The sequence below is a fragment of the Haliaeetus albicilla genome, chromosome 10, assembly GCF_947461875.1.
Source record: "Haliaeetus albicilla chromosome 10, bHalAlb1.1, whole genome shotgun sequence".
Classification (NCBI taxonomy): Eukaryota; Metazoa; Chordata; class Aves; order Accipitriformes; family Accipitridae; genus Haliaeetus; species Haliaeetus albicilla.
In genome coordinates, this window is record NC_091492.1 from 23496799 (window position 1) to 23513466 (window position 16668).

Genomic DNA, 16668 nt, shown 5'->3' on the forward strand with positions numbered 1-16668 from the left:
GGCGGGTCCTCTGGGAGGCGGCGGCCGGTAGGGGGCGGGCGGGCGCGCGCGCGGCGGGAGCGGAGCGGGGCGGCCATGCCGTACGCCAACCAGCCCACCGTGCGCATCACCGAGCTGACGGACGAGAACGTCAAGTTCATCATCGAGAACACGGACCTGGCGTGAGCACCGCCCCGGGGCCGGGGTCGGGCCGGGCCCCGGGACAAAGCAGGCCGCCGCGGTAGGCCCCGGCGGGCGGCACCCTTCGCCCCCCGCCGCCGCAGGCCCTGCCCCCCCCCGGAGGTGCAGCGGGACGGGCCGCGGGGATTGACCCCCTCGGGTGGCGGCGTCTTCCGGCCAGCACGGCCCCCCCGGCCCCCGGTGCGGGCCCGGTCGGGGCCTCCGAGACAAAGCCCCGGCCTGGGCCCCGGCCGGCGTCTCTGCGGGCAGGGCGGTGGGTTCGCGAAGCTCCGCGTTCCCTCGTGCCTGAAGGCGGCCGTTTCTCTCCCTCAGGGTGGCGAATTCCATTCGAAGAGTGTTCATCGCTGAAGTCCCCATCATAGGTACCGCCTGTCCTGTCCCGTCGCTTACCCTCCAGTGCTGGCAGGAGGTCACCGTCCCTCGGGCTGCTCGCCCCGTTACTCCCATCGCTTCCCCTCCGTTTTGTCCTGCACCTCCAAGCTGCTTTCAGCTCCCTTTGCCCGTGTTTAGCCAGTGCTACGTATTACCAGACGCTGTCGCAGCTTCGCTGTAGACCCCGTAACGTTTTCTGCGCTCTCGCTAACTGCTCAGCTTTTCCCCACAGAAATATTTCTCAGCTCGTGACTTTTTCCTCTCTGCAGCCATCGACTGGGTCCAGATAGACGCCAACTCTTCTGTGCTCCATGATGAATTCATTGCACACAGGCTGGGTGAGTGCCGGGCATGGGGAGGAAGATGAAGATGTGCAGCAAGGCAGAGGTCGTGGGCGAAATCAGTCCGGAGACGCTGAAGCACCATTGTCAGGAGGCTGCAGTCCCTCTGCCCATCTCAGCAGGAGGGTTGGTGCTCCTGTGATCTCACTCAGATGTTCCCCCAATTTCCTTCTTCCCTCAGGTCTCATCCCGCTCACCAGTGATGACATTGTGGATAAGATGCAATATTCCAGAGTGAGTCAAGCAAAATGTCCCGGGTGCTTATTTTGATGGTGGTGGGTGTCTGATCTGATGGGAAGTGCTACTAATTTCTTCCTGGGAGAGGCTTGACATAAAGGTCTTGACCCATGTCTGTCCCAGGACTGCACATGTGATGAGTTCTGTCCGGAGTGCTCTGTGGAGTTCACCCTTGATGTCCGGTGCAATGAAGACCAGACCCGTCATGTCACATCCCGTGATCTCATCTCGAACAACCCTCGGGTCATACCGGTCAGTGCGATCTTCCCACTTGTCAGCAAGTCACCTCTCTACGTTTCTGTTGAGGCTGGGGTGGCGAACGTATGGGATGGGGACAAAACAAGGGCTGTGAGCACGTTTCACGTTGCCCAAAGCCCCACTTAAAATGTAGTGGGAGAGCAAAGCAGGAATATCAGCAGAAACAGCAGTGTGTGCCAGAGCCCTCCTCTTCTTCACCTTGTTGTCCTTCATTTGCTGTCTGATGGTGTGTCAAAGCAGTATGGCCTTGTTAAAACCTCATCCTGCACCCCTCATCTCAGACTCTTGGGAGGCTTTCGTGTTGCCCCTCCATCTCACCTTGAACACTTGGAGCGTGTGCACTTGTGTCCTGCTGCCATGTCACTGCCTTCCTTCTGCCTGCTTGCTGGTGGGGCTCTGGCAAGGTCAGCCTCTTAGAAGGCTTGGCAGCAACCCGGAGGCCTCTGGTTTTCTGGTTCTTGGCTCTCAGTGCGGCAAGGTGTGAGGAGCCTGGGCCAGGGCACTGCTGCCAAACAGCCCTTGCCCAGTCACCTTGGGGAGGGTTGGCAGCGCCAAAGCAGAACAGATGCAAAGGCACTTAATGGAGAATGTTTTAAAATGCTATTGAGGCCACACCTGGATGTCACCACAACCTGGGGGCTGCTTCTGGTGGCTGGTGACAGCGTCTGCCTGGTTAAAGCCTAGCTGTAGCCCACTGTCTCTTGCTCCCTTCAGCTGAGGTGCTGTGAGTGCTTTGTGTCACCTGCCAGCAGTCGTGGGAGTGACTTTGGGCTGCGTCGCAGAACCACGCAGCAGCACTGGGCTGGGCTGGAGCGCTCTCCATCCTGTGGGGGAGAGCAGCTCGGGAGGCAAACAAGCTGGTGGAGTGGGATATCGTGTACCTAGCTGCAGCTGCCTGAATTGTCCCAATTTCGGTTAAATAGGGTGGGCTGGATTTGTTGCTGTAAGTCACGTTAGAGTGGCTCTGTGCAGTCTCTAATGTTTGTAGGCCAGTGCTATTTGATGTGGGGAAAAAAGTTGATCTTGCCATTAATTTGCTTGCTTTTGATGTTCTCCTGCAGGTGACATCTCGGAGTAGAGACAACGACCCCAATGACTATGTGGAGCAGGATGGTAAGCGGTGTTTCACTGGGAATAAGAGCTGGAGGAGGAGATGAATTTTTCTTTCAGGCTCTTTGAACTCATTCTTCCTTTACTAGCTGTGTAACCGTAAGGCAGCTGTAAAGCTGGCAGTTGAGAGACACTGGCATCACTGCATCAGTGGGGTTAGCATTTTGTCTTAATGCTACTTAAAGGTTATCCCCGGAACTAAAGTCCTGTGTCAGAGGGTGCTTCTCTCTCCTTGCGAGAGCTTAGGGACAGCAGAGGTGCAAAATGCTGTGCTGTCTGCTGTTGCCTGGAGGCCTGAGCTGTGCCTCTGGGCATATGTGCAGCTCCTTTTTACTTAGCAAGATGTTTCCCAGCTTCTCTGAGAACACAGATGAGCCCCTCTAAGAATCCAAGCAAGCCCTGGCTTCTGGTGACATCTTCCTGGGCACTAAAAATTCCTGCCTTTGCCCCAGTGTGATCCTGCACACTCATTTCTCCTCTGCAACCTTCTCAAATGGGCGTGTGCTTTTCTGCAGACATCCTCATTGTGAAGCTGCGGAAGGGCCAGGAGCTGAGACTGCGAGCCTATGCCAAGAAGGGCTTTGGCAAGGAGCATGCCAAGTGGAACCCCACAGCAGGCGTAGCATTCGAGTATGACCCAGACAACGCGCTGAGGCACACTGTATACCCCAAACCGGAGGAGTGGTATGTCCTAATGTCTGTCTGGAGGGATTGGAAAAGATTTTCCGGCAGGCACCTACATTTCAGCCCTGGGGATAATTGGGGTCAGTAAGTGATTGTGAGCATGCCTGTCACTCCCTTGCACAGACTCTGCTCCTGTGTTAGGGTACCAGGGCCAGTCACTTGGTTGCAGCTGCATGCAAGGTGGTCTGGTTTGTGGCCACCTCTTGTTGTCCCCTACACGTACTGTCACTGCTGTTTTACCTCACTTTCATGTTCTTCCCTATGACTCGTTCCTGTTTTTTCTTCCCTGCACAAGTGGCCTGTAGGTCAGGGTAAGGTCTGAGGAACAAATAAATCCATGCAAGTTAGAAGAGGTTGCTACAAGAGCAAAGAGTGGAAGGTTGGGTTGCAAGGCTGATTTTGCAGCCCTGTTTGTTTGAGGAAGACCAGTGTGTGGTTCTCATTTCACCCATACATCTCCTCACTCCTGGAGCATGAGCTCTGGCAGCAGGGTTTTCCTCTCTGGCCCTTTCCTCTGCTCTGACATATCATTCCGTACCAGTAGCACACTGCATCTCATCTAAAAGTGACATGATTTTGCTTTTGGAAAGCTGCTTTGGCCAGAGTGAGGACTTCACCTAGCAGCACTTTTCCATGAGTAGATACCTGAGCTGCTCCTGGCTCTGCATCCCAGTGACCACCTAGCAGACACCCTGTCATCGAGCACGCTGGAGCCAGCAGCAGAGTGAGGAACCAGGTGCTTTAGCCAAAGCAGGCTGAGAGCAGGGACTGGAGGGGGTGGTGGATATGCTGCCATAACGGCAGGGCAGCAGCCAGAGCTGCGCTCAAGGACAGGAAGACCTCGGTACAGGAGCAGGGTTTGGTGCAGGGACCGCAGAAGCCAGGGCTGAGCAAGCGGGAACAAAAGCCTGAGCAGAGCTGCAGCTGGAGAGGAGGCTGAGCGGCAGAAGGGGCTCAGCAGGTTTTCCTCCTGTTGCCGCCAGGCCCTGCGCTGCCAGATTTGACTCTGCAAATGGCTGCAAGCACTAGCAGGCAGGTAGTGGACTATTGTACCTCCACACTGTCTGGTCCAAGCCTGGGCGCTCAGACCTATTGCAGAGCATGACCTTACGCTGTCCCTTGCTAAGTTAGCTGTCAGTAAATGAGCTTCCTGGAGGTGCGGTTAGCCTAGATTTCACACCTCAGCTGGACTGCCAGGGGCTTTCTGCTCAGGAGCTGTCATGGAGATCCTGTGTGGCTAGGTTTGCACTCGGGAGACTTGAGAAGTCTTTTGTCGCTGAGGGTGGAGATGTAGGTGAATCCATAACATGCGTGAAATGGGCTGGGATCTGCCCGCAGCCATCCCAGCCCTGTTTTACAGATGGAAGAAGCAAATCCCACTTGGCTTTGATGGGCTACGTAGGGTGCGTTCGTCAGTCTGGTTCAGTCAGTCTGGGTGAGAACGGGACATGTGAGGCATTCACCTCCCTCAGCGCTTGGTCAGGGTGGTGCTCTGGGATCTGCAGTAGGAACCAAGCTGGCTGGTAATGCTGGAAATCTGGAAATGGGCATTTTTCTTAGCGTTGATGACATGCCCATGTGGGCTGTAACTGGACTTTGGGAACTGCTAGCTCCAGACCAGGCTGTTGGGGGGAAGGTCTGTGAGAGGCCTATTGTGGTGAGGTGGTGCAGAGCCAAGGAGGATGATGCTCAGCAGTTTTGTGGTTAGTAGCATGTCACAAGAGTTAACGTGCTGGCCTGTCCTTTGTCACTGGCAGTTTTGGAAGCGGAACGGGGTAGTTTTGAAGTTTCCAAATGATTTGTTGGCAGGTAAATTGCCCCAAAGTTCAGTTGATTGTCTGGGTGATAGATTGGATGCTTGAGAAGCAAGAATGTCTCTGTGGTGTGGAATTTCAAATCAGGATTTGAAATAATTCTAGGTTTCATCTTGGTGCTGTAAAAATTCTCTGGTTTAATTTCTGTGTCACTAGATAGTAAGTCTTTGACACTGATGAAGTGACAGACCTGGCATATTGCTTTGAACTGGACAGACAGGTGCCAGGCAGGCTGAGGTATCATCGGGTTTGCCACTTTTTTGTACATGGAATGTCACAGTGTGACTTCTGGAGAGTTTGGGTTTTTGGAGATGTCGGTGTCATGGAGAACAACCCCAGCTGCGTGGCTGAGCCCATGTACCTCGGCAATGAGGCAATTCCCTGGCTGGGTGGCCAGGGAATTCTTTTGTTTGGTGGCAGAGTCAGCTGTGTCTTCAGGAACCTGGTATGTTATACAACAGGCTGGGTACCTGGAAACAGTTTTTGAGATGTTCTTGACAAAATATATGTAAAAGTTGGAAAAATCCCAAAGGAAGATTGACATAGGAGCTGCCTGTTCCCTGATGATATGTCTGCCTTTCCAAGTTCATCTGATTCTCTGTGAAGACAATACAAAGGCCTCTGCTATCCAAGGCTAGTTATTATTTTTAGTTTGGTTTTTCATGCTAATTGCTTTTTGAGGCTGTTGGCAGAGCACTGGTACGCAGCTGGACTCTCAAAGCAGCTGTCATGGTGGTGGAAACCTCTGCCCTGTTTTCGGTCGTGGCTGGTTCTGCAAGTAACATGAAGGCCCAGCTCCATTAACACTATCTCTCTCAGTGGTTTGTTACAGATGGAGTATTTGTTTGGGAAGTGCACCTTTATTTAAGGCAGCTGATGATAGGGTGCTAGGATCAGCCTTTCTTGACATTGCTGGGGGAGAGGAAGGTCAGCAGGAGACCTTGGTGGGGACAAGATTTTCTGTGCTGGCTTCTCAGCTCAAGGCTTTGGGTTTTCGTACATGGATTAAGTGCTTCCAAACAGTCTTTGCAGCATGATGCTCTGTAAGTCAAGGGACACAACGGGTAGAAAGATGTGTTGGCCTAGCTGATGCACAGGTATTGCAGTGATTTTGGTAGCAATGTGTGTAGAGGAGTGGAGGTGCAGGACATCAGGACGGGGCTCACTGACACAGCTGGTGTCTGAAGTACAGGAGATTTTTTTTCCTGCTGAGCACAAACTGACCAGGCCTTTCCATCTCAGCTGTGCTGCACAGACCGAGTGCTGGAGTGCTGAAGTGCTGCAGTGAAGAGTAGAAAGAAAAGATAACACAAGGTCCATTGCTTCACAGTGTCCAGGCTCCATAAACACAGTCCCTTCAGGCATCGACATCCCTTCGCTGTAAGCACCTGCCAGAGTGTGCCAGTGTAGGTGGATGGAGCCACAGTACCCCGCACAGGGCTCGCTGAGTTTGGGCAGAGCAGGGCTGAGCCTCTTCCTCAGGTGCTGCTGGGTGACTGTATGGCATTAATGAGGAGCTAGAAAGGGCAATGTGGGGGACAGCTTTTTTTCTGTGACTTGATGTTCGTTTGATGACTGCTCCTTTGTCTGCTGGATGTGAGCCCCAGTTCTCACTCTCTGGGGCCAAACAGTGCCGTAGAGTGCCTGGGCTGTGTGCTAACCTTTCCTGCTCTTTGATTCCAGGCCCAAGAGTGAGTACTCAGAGATTGACGAGGAGGATGCTCAGGCTCCCTATGACCCCAATGGGAAGCCAGAGAGGTAGGAAGCTGAATGCACTGCCACAGCTGGGAAGTGGGGGGACTAGCTGGGTGCATTTCTTTGGCTTTCGTTAATACAAGAGTATCTACTCTGTGCTGAAGTTTGCCAGCCCAGGGACCTGGTGTTCCCTGAAAAGCAGGGCAGAAGTTGGAGTTAACTGGTGATATGCCCAGGCCTGGCAGCTTTTCCCCTCCAGGAGATACTAGATGGCTCTCCTGAGTTCACGTTATCAAGTACGGCAGTGCAGCACTTGGTGAAGTGTGAGGCCTGCAGGGGAAAATGGCTTAGGATATTTATTCACCCATGTGGGGCTCTCATGCTCTGATTGCTGGTGGTACCCAGGTTATTTGCACTGCAGAAGTGCCTGCAGCCAGCCTTACTCCATGGCATGGGGCTCTGTGCTGGCTCGCAAGTCACAGTGCTGAACAGAAAAAAAATCTCAGAACTGCTCTTGCAGCCTGTGGAGTCACGAGTGTTGACATGGTGGTTGTAGAGGGGCAGTGCTGGCTCTTGCCTGGTTGGGAGGTGAATGATGCTGATGGTGGGGATTCCCGGCAGATCTCCCTATGGTGGCTCCGGATGGGCTGGAACCATTCTGCGGGTGCTCTCTGGTTTTGCACCTCCTCGCAGAGCAGATGGTGACTTAACCCCCTGGCTTGTAACCTCAGGTTTTATTACAACGTGGAGTCCTGTGGTTCTCTGCGCCCAGAGACCATTGTTCTCTCCGCACTGTCCGGCCTGAAGAAGAAACTGAGTGACCTCCAGACCCAGCTAAGCCATGAGATTCAGAGCGACGTCCTCACTATAAACTGAGATGACCCCTTGCGAGAGAGTGCTCAGGTGTGAGTGAGGCAGAAGGTTCCTGGCTCTTTCCAGCAGCACTCTGGGCTGAGGCTTTTACCTCCCCATCTCCCTCTGCCTCTTCTGGCCCAGCTGTGCTGGTTGGTTACACCTCTTCCCCGGCCCCCCTTCCGAGGGAAAGCCAGCGTGATGTGTAGGGTAAAGCAGGAAGGGAATCGGTGAGCACCTTCACTGGAACAGGCTTTGTCTCTAAGTGATCCCAGAGTTTTAGGCCAGAGTTTTGGATCCTGGCCAAGTGGTGTTTGGTATTGGGAAGAGGTGTACCTCAGTTACACAACCCTACCTTATTTGCATGTCCAGTCCTTCTGTGCTGAATAAAGCTTTACCTCCTCTGTGTTTTGTCATCCCTGAAAGCTCGTCTGGGGCTGCAGGAGGAGATGTCACGTCATTTACTTCTCTCCAATAGACATTAACTTAATGAGATCTGCTTTGGAGGGAGCATAGCTCTCTACTGCTGATTGCTGCTCTTGACATAATCTCCTAAGGAGACCAGAATCCCCTCCAGCAGGTAGCCCGTCGTTTACCGATCCAGCGCTACATTTAAAGCAGATGTTTGAGGCTGGGCTGGTAAGCGAGATGCTGCAGAAGGCAGTGCTGCAGGGAAGCCCAGATGAGCCAGGCAGGCTCAGCTGTATTTAAAGACTCCTTTGGAGCAGACTTTACCCATACACTATATAATCTTTATGTTAGGTGCTGGGATGGCAGGGAGTCCATCATTAATAACCCCTGGCTGACAACTTCCAGTGTGCCTGCAGCCCCAAGGCGGGTTGTGTGCTGGGCTGGAGCTTGGTGTAGGTCCCAAACCGTGACCACCGTGGCAGTGGCTGAAGGGCTCCAGTGATTACCTGGGTCACCCATTCTCATAGAATCATTTAGGTTGGAAAAGACCTTCAAGATCATCGAGTCCAACCATCAACCATACCCACTAAACCATGTCCTGAAGTACCCCGTGCACTCACTTTTTGAATACCTCCAGGGATGGAGACTCAACCACTTCCCTGGGCAGCCTATTCCAATGTTTGACAACCCTCTCAATAAAAAAATTTTTCATAATATCTAACCTAAATCTCCCTTGCCTCAACTTGAGGCCATTTCCTCTTGTCCTATCTCTAGCCACCTGACAGAAGAGACCAGCACCCACAAAAAAATTTTTTTTCTTCCCAAAATGATGTTTAAAATAGGTGCGTGCTTTTTTGTTGTCACTGATACGCATCTGAATAATATAAAATTAAGATTCTTCAATGAACTCCAAACACTGTTTTGTTCATTGCTGAAAAAAACCCCTATGCAATCCCTTCTTGCAAAAATCATACAGGCATAATGTCAGAACCTTCCAGAGTATTTTGTGTTTCCAAGATCAATGGAAAACAATCTAACTGTGCTGAAACAATCATCTGACTAGTAATGAATAAAAGAATAATCTTTTCACATTATTCTAAATTCTCCTCCCCTCTGTCAGCACCCAGCAGGACTTGGGATGAGCTTCTCGGTGACGCTTTCTTGGAGAGATCTGCCTTGTCCTGACCGTGGGGGCTGGGAGGAAGGGGAAGGCGTGTGTGCCACTGCGCTCGTCCCAGCATGGACGTGGGGCTTGGGAAAGGTTTGTGGTGCTGGGATGGGTGCTCATGCTGAGTAGGAGAGAGCAGCCCACGTCAGCGCTGCCCTCCCCTCCAGGGAAGAGCTGCTGCAGCCGGGCTGCTGCTTCAGTGTCCTTGCCCTGGCACAGCCGGTTGCAGCACGGCTCCCCAAGATTTCCCTGCCCTGGCTGGCGTGGCTGTCTCACCTTGAGGCCAGTGCTCTGCTGGACAGTCACGGCACGGGTAACTGAACTGGCACAATTCTGGAAGAGCTGGGAGATGGAGCGGCTTGAAACTCCTTCGCCCAGGGACTTGGAGCCACCACTGCCCTGGCATGTCCCTGGAGCCCTGGGTGGCTGGAGGTGAGGGGTGACAGTGGGGTGCTGGCATCCTGTTTCACTTGGGGTTAGTCGATGGAGGGTGGCAACTCTCTCCGCCCTTCTACCCTCCCCAGTGGTTTTAGGGCTTCACTTGAAATATCCTGGCCATGGCTGGAGGCAGAACAAAGCTTTGAGCCAGGCACGCTGCTGGGAGCGTCAGGAAATCTCCCTGCATCAGCATTTTTCTCTCTGGCAGGCACTACTCCCACTCGCACTTCCCGACCGCATTTGGATGGAATGGACAAACAGGAAGGGTGGATAAGGATTGTTTATTCATTGAGCAAGTCCTTAAAAAAAAAGAAAACCCAAACATTTTTGGTAATAAATGTGAAATCTTTTCCAGATGAGGTGTGTAGCTGGGAAAAGAGAGCGGGTTACACCCCTCACCTGGGGGAGGATGTGCTACCGGCCGGTGCTGGGGTACCGACGAGCCCGAGCCCCTCGGCGCCTGGCCGTGCTGCAGGGAGCAGCCGTCTTCTGTCCCGCCATCCCCCCCCCCCAGCCTCAGCCACAAGCTACACCAACCCAAGACACAGTATTTACAGACCACAGGTTCCCACATCACAACACTCCCTGTCCTCAAAGCACGGACCTGGAGCTTTAAGGGCAGAAATAAAACCACTGACCACCCAACCCAGACCAAAAGAAGACTCCAAAGAAACACCAAGGTTTGCACGGCAATAAAAAGATAGCCCTTCTAAAGGAGGTCAATAAATAGGAGAACTAGAAAAAATCAATTGCTTTTGAGTTCAGCACATGAAACCCAGCTCCCCCCTCCAAGGCAAGGGCTTTCACCCAGCCGAACTGGCAGGCAAGGAGGGAGCGAGGACGATGGGAATGCATGGAGAAACGCGGCTCTCCCCTTATCGGCATGGGCTTCTCTGCCCAGGGACTTTTTAGATCCACAAAGCTGCCCCCTCAAGGGACAGATGCTACTGGCCAAAACCAGTCCCTGGGTTGCCCACCAGCAGATAAACCAGGGGCATGGCCAGGGGAAGCGGCTGTGGGTGGAGGAGTGAGGGGTGCTGGGGTGGGGGCAGCCCTGGAAAGCCGGCGGGGGCTTGGGTCTGCCAGGCCGCTCACCCCAGCCGATCCCCCAGAAGGAAAACCAGTTTCTCCTGAGACATCTCAATTCTACAGCAAGTGTTTAAATAGCTTCAAGAAGTGCAAAAAATCAGCTCAGGGGTGGTGGTGCATCATCCCCAGGAGCACCCTACTTTTCACGGGGTGGGGTGTGAGATGCTGGGACCCCGCACCATCAGCCTGGCACAGCCACATCTTCCAGCGCTGCTCTGTCCCCGCAGCAGGGTGATGCTCCAGCCTTCCCCTCTCACAAAAACCACACCACATTTCTTGATACCCCCCTGCCTCTTGACCTCCCAGCTGGATCCCAAGAGTCAAAAAACCTCTGAGCATCTCTGCCTGAGGGCTCTTCGGCAGCCACAAAGTTTGCATTCATGTGAGAAGGAAAAATCGCTTATAATACGGATATTCAATATATATTTCAAGTCAGTTGAGGCTGAGCCAGCCATCATCTCCACTAACGTCAGGCCAGGGTGTGAGCCAGCCCCTGTTCCCCCCAGGTCTTGGCTCGGAGGATGTCCCAGCTTGGTCTTCCTGGGGACTTGGAGGGGTGGCTGCCTGCATCCTTGCCACCTCTTGGGGAAGAAAAAGGGGACCCCCACCGTGGTCCCATTCCCCGCCCCGCGCTGGCTCACGGGGACGATGTGGGCTCCCTGCTTTCAGGCTTGTCGCTTTTGGAGGACTTTGGCTTCAGCAAGATGAACCTGTTGAGGAGGTCAGTGTCCGAGCTGGCCTGGGGGCCCGTGTATGCCTCCCCTGGGGACAAAGCAGAGGGTGGGCTCGTGGAGGGGACACACATGCTCTGGGGGCTGGAGGAGCGGCGGCTCCTCAGTGGGGGACAGGGACACTCACCAGCGTAGCTGGAGGACTCGGCCATGTTCTGGGAGCCGGTGATGTGGTGCCAGTAGGCGCTGCGGGGCAGCATGGTGGTGGGGGTGCAGGGGTAGGAGAAGTGCTCGGTGCCCTTGTTCAGCAGCTGCAGTGGATGAGGGGGGGGGTGAGGGTGACACAGGGTGCCCTGACCCCCCCACCCAAGCCGTGTACCCACGGTGGGCTGGAACTCACCCTGACGTTCTTCTCCATCTCCAGCAGGACCCTCTTGTGTTGCTCGGCAATGGCCAACGTGGCACTGTGCACACGCTGGTAGATCTGCTCGCCCTCCTGGGTCTGGAAGGTGTAGAGACCTTCCCCCGCATCACACATCCTGTGGGGACGGGGCATGGGGTGTCACTGGGGTCCCCAAGCCGAGGGATGATAAAAAATACCCACCCCCCCAGGGTGGCAGCCGGCCCAGCTTCCCATGCTTTAAGTGCTGTCCCTGTGTCCCCTCCATGGTGCTGAGCTGGGACCAGCACCAGCCCCAAACCTCCCGGGCCATGGGGCACCCTATGCAGGCTGTGGCCATCACCCCAGCGTCAGGCCTGCCCCGGGGCGATGGCAGCAGTGCTGCCTCCTGCTGCGCCCAGCAGGATGAAGGCACCCAGTGATGGTCCCCGTCCCAGCGAGGGTGACATCTCACCGTCCGGCCTCGAAGGTGAAGCGAGTGGCGTCACGCCCGTAGCGGCGCAGGGAGCAGAGGGGCCAGGAGACCAGCTTCACCCGGGGGTTGTGCGTGTCCCAGAGGTAGATGTTTTCGTGGGTGATCTGCAGCTTGCACTCGCCGTAAACGTCCAGGTTGGGGCAAGGGAGGAGGAACACGTTGAACCGGTCTGGAGAGGGAAAATAAAATAAAATAAAATAAAATAAAATAAAATAAAATAAAATAAAATAAAATAAAATAAAATAAAATAATTCGGGGGGGGGCACGTAGTGAGGCCGAGCCCTGAGCGAACGCCCCGCCGCCACACGCTCACCCGTCTGCTCGCACTGCACGCCGGGCGCCAGCAGGTCAGGCTCCCCCAGGCTGATGTCGTTCAGGCGGGCGCCCAGGCACTCCACCGACAGCGTCTTGTACCACTCCTCCGCCTCCAGCTCTGCAAGGCACCACCGCAGCCCCTGGGCGACCCCGGCCAAACCGGGGTGCCCCCCCGGCACCCCAGCCCAGCTCCCCTGGGCGCTGCCCCGTACCCGAATCGCAAGTGAAGGTCCGGGCAGAGTCATCGGTGAAAACGATGGCCACAGCCTGTCTCTTGGTCTCCTTGGGCAGCCGGGTGATGCACTTGACATTGCTGATGTCAGTCACCTGCGGAGGTGACGGGGAGGGGGGGTTACTGAGGGCTGCACCCAAACCCAGACTCGCTGCACCCAGAACCCAGCTGCTGCTGCACCCAGACCCCGGCTGCCGTGGCACCCAGATCCTGGCTGCTGCACCCAGACCCCAGCCCTTGCGGCACCCAGACCTGGCCACCGTGGCATTAAGATCCTGGCTGCTGCACCCAGAGCTCGGTGGCACCCAGACCCCAGCTGCTGCACCGAGACCCTGGCTGCTGCACCCAAACGTGGCCCCTGCAGCACCCAGACCCTGCAGCACCCAGACACTGCTGCATCCCACTGAAGTACATGGAGCGACAGCCACCCAGCTTCAGCCCAGCAAGTTTAGGTGAGGAGGGACCCACTCTGGCATGTGGCCCCAAGCAGCACGCAGCACCCAGCACCCCTCCACTGCACCCTCTCACCTTGGGGCACCCACGCAGGCACGCCGACTTCTCATCCGGGTACTTCTCCAGGCGCTGGGGCCCTTTGCTGGAGGATTTCCGGAAGACCAGCCAGCACCGCCGGTAGATCTGCCGGACAGAGAGTGCCGGCAGCTGCTGCGGTGCAGGTGGGGGTCCCTGTCCCCATGTCCCCATCCCCTTCCTCAGGACCCCTGCCCTGTCCTGCTGACCCTCCTGGCCTGGGGACAGGAGGGGACGCTGGGGCTGGGGATAGCCCAGGGCTGCCATCATCCCCCCCACCCCCGCCAACGCTAATTAATGAGCTTAATTAACAAACATGGGTAAGGGTCCCAGAGGGACCCCCATCCCGATGTCTCCCTGTCCCCTCTCCTGCAGCCCCTGCCTCCGGGGGTGGCGGGGCCATCGTCCCCAAGCAAGTCCCCCCCCTCAAGCCCGCTCCCTCTTTGTTCTCCCTAATTACCGTGAAATTACCCAGCATGCTCGTTACTGCTGGCTCTGAGCGATGGAGGCGGGTGACCAAACCCCCTGACCCCCCACCTATGGGTGCTGCACTCCAGCATCCCCCTAATTTGCACCCAGCAGACCCCCCACCAGCGTGGGGCATCCCTGGTGCCAAAATTGGGTGTGGAGGGAAACTGAGGCATGGGGGAGGTGTGGGGAGGGCTCAGAGACACCCCCTCAAATCCCCATGGTGACCTGTGTCCAATGAGGGGGTGCCACCCAGTGCAGGATCTGAGCCCCTGGGGCTGCTGGATGATTTGGGTACCAACAAGTGGTCTGCCCCTGCACCACCACCCCCCAGTCCCCAAAATGCTGCTTATTCAATCCAAAACCAGGGGTGCAGGTTGCCACGAGAGGCAATGTGGCCGGGGGACCCCGCCATGTCACCTCTCGCAGCAACCAGCACCCCAAATCCACGGGTGCCCCCCCACCCGCCCATTCCCTGAGACCCCCACTCACCCCCAGCTTCTTGCTCTTCATCCTCACGTAGCCTTGCTTAATGATGTCGTTAAAATTCGTCGCCATGGTGATGGCCTGATGGGGTGGGGGGATATTTTGGGAGGGGGGGGCTGCCTGCCTTCACCTTCGCCCCCCCCTCTCCATCCTCTTCCTCTGTACCCCCCTGCCTCACCACCGGCCCAGCTTGGTGCTAGCGGTGTCCCCCATCCTGGCTGGAAAAGAGAAATGACAGATCGACGGGTGACATCTTCCTCCTCCTCCTCCTCCTCCTCCTCCTCTTCCTCCTCCCTTCGCTGCCTGAACCATCCGAGTGGAACAATCCGATGTTAACCCCTGCCAGCGCGGCAGTGCCAGGCCGGCACGCACAAGCGGTCCCCCTGCCACCAGCCCCAACATGTCTCCCAGGGGACACCCATGCTGGACCTCGCCCACAGGTCTTCATCGCCTCTTGTACTGTCCCTCCTTCCTCCCAGACTGCTCGCTTGGGCAGCAACATGGCCTCGGCTGCTGGGTATCAGTAGGGTTCAGTGTTAATGACCTCTTGCCCAGCCAGGCCAGCTCTGCCATGGGGTGCTTCGGCCCCAGCACTGGGTACCAAAGGGACCCCGGCTCCCAACCTCACCCCCCCGGCACAACCCAGCCTCCCTCCAGCCCTGCCATGAGCTCGGCCTCATTCAGCCTGGTCCCGCCACCCGGTTCCCACCAGGTTCCTTTCCCAGCTGGAAAAATCCCCTAGAGAAGGCAGTAACCTAGGAAACGGGATGGGGCCATCCCCAGGGATGCTCTGGAGCCAGACTGCTCCATTCCGGTGACGCCCTGGTCCCCAAAGCCCCAGCACCCAGGGGGATCCAGCCCCATCCATCCCACCAGGGACGGACCACAGGGGCCATCCCGCAGCGACTACGCCCCAGTGTCCCCCCCCAGCCACCACAACCACTGCCACAGCCTGTCTGGGTACCACCGGGATGGCTTGTGTCCCCCGTCCCCCCCTCAGGAGCCAGGCTGACCCTGCTGCCTGGGACCCCAGGTGCTGCTCTGTGGTGGCCCGTGGCCCATCGGGACCAGGGAGTGGGGATGATGGGGGCTGGGGACAGCACCCTAGGGACCCCCCGCTGTCCCCAGAGGGACTGGAGCCCGCGCTCGCCTGAGGGGAACATCCCCCTCCATCACCCCCACCCCACGCACATCAGCACCCGAAGGGAATTCAGAGATGCTGGGGGGACACCTCCTGCCCCCCGCCCCGACCCAACCCACCCCCTGATCTGTCACGTCGGTCACCCCCAAGCCCCCGCACTCCTCACCCCTCCATCACCCCCAGGTCTCCGCCGCTCTCACCGGCATCCTCCCTCCCCGCGCTGCCACCCCCCGGCCGGGCCCCCCCGACGCTTGTCACCTCGGCCAAGCCCCGTCCCGCGTCACCTCCCCCCGCAGCCGGTCCCCTGCCGCGTAGTCCCGTCCCGTCCCTCCCCCGGCCTTACCCGGACCCTCCCGCTGCAGGCGGCGGCTCCGGCGTCCGGCTCCGCGTCGCTGCGAGCCCTGGAGCCGCGCGGCCCCGCCCGCCCCGGTCCCGCCCAGACCACGCCCCTCCAGGCCCCGCCCCCCCCCCTTCACCCCAGGCTGCCTCCGCCGTCCCTCCGGGCCCGGCCTCGCTCGGCCCGGCCCAGCCAGGGCCACAACTGGCCACCTTGGAAAGGTTTCCTGCGTGCACATCATTAGGCTTCAGAGTGAATGCCCCGTGGTGACTGACGGGTGGCGGCAGCTTCTCACCGAGCCACTGTCCCTAGGCGCAGGCAGATGTCTCCTCATCCCCGTCCCCCCCTTCTGTGCCCCCCAAAACTCTGCATTTCAGGCCCCCCCCCGAAACCGCCTGCAGGCACCTCCACCCCCGCAGCCTCATTTGTTGGGCCATAAAAAAGTGAATAATCGCTGGAAATAAAAAGACATTAAAAAAAAGCCTGTGAGCAGCAGAGCCATGCTTTCAGCCAATCAATTAAAAGGCAGAGCGAGGGGATGAGCTCACTGAAATATTAATTTTTAATAAGGTTGTGTCTGAGTTCCTCCAAAGCCCCACGAGGCCCTGCTCTGGAGGGGCTAGGCTGCAGGGGCCTGGGCTGGGGCAGTCAGCACCCATGGGTGAGCACCCCTGCACCCATGGGAGAGCACCCACCTCTGCCTGCCCGCCACAGCCCTGCAGATGTGGGCACCTCTATGGCCACGAGCATTATCAGCCGCCCCGCAACCCCCGCTTCTCACTTCACAGGCACAGGGATGGGCTTTACACATGAGCTGGGCTTGTCCCCAAGCACGGGGGCAGCGATGGCAGCGGGGTGACACCAGCAGCCACACATCCAGCCCCACTGACGGAGAAATGCCATTTCTGCCCCATGCTGTCCCCTCCCGTCTCCTCCATTCTCACTCCCGCGTGGGAAAAGACCAAC

The 16668-nt window shown here is 56.9% G+C and overlaps 2 protein-coding genes across 3 annotated transcripts; one reads left to right on the forward strand and one right to left on the reverse strand.

The window, feature by feature from the left end:
• The first annotated feature begins 1 nt into the window (after position 1).
• On the forward strand, positions 2-7947 carry POLR2C (RNA polymerase II subunit C). The gene is made up of 9 exons (XM_069793980.1): positions 2-161; positions 493-542; positions 822-890; positions 1075-1127; positions 1254-1382; positions 2450-2501; positions 3014-3182; positions 6680-6754; positions 7423-7947. The coding sequence occupies exons 1-9, from the start codon at positions 76-78 to the stop codon at positions 7565-7567; spliced, it is 828 nt and encodes a 275-aa protein (XP_069650081.1). The 5' UTR covers positions 2-75; the 3' UTR covers positions 7568-7947.
• A 1875-nt stretch (positions 7948-9822) lies between these two features.
• DOK4 (docking protein 4) lies at positions 9823-15819 on the reverse strand. 2 transcript variants are annotated; one of them, XM_069793972.1, is made up of 9 exons: positions 15709-15819; positions 14231-14442; positions 13271-13378; positions 12723-12837; positions 12509-12628; positions 12175-12364; positions 11721-11859; positions 11508-11631; positions 9823-11359 (listed from the first exon to the last, which is right to left on the reverse strand). In XM_069793972.1, the coding sequence occupies exons 2-9, from the start codon at positions 14294-14296 to the stop codon at positions 11346-11348; spliced, it is 876 nt and encodes a 291-aa protein (XP_069650073.1). In that variant the 5' UTR covers positions 14297-14442; positions 15709-15819; the 3' UTR covers positions 9823-11345. The 2 variants fall into 2 exon arrangements, with proteins under 2 accessions (XP_069650073.1, XP_069650072.1); XM_069793971.1 differs by having other exon boundaries at positions 9823-11411.
• Positions 15820-16668: the final 849 nt, after the last annotated feature.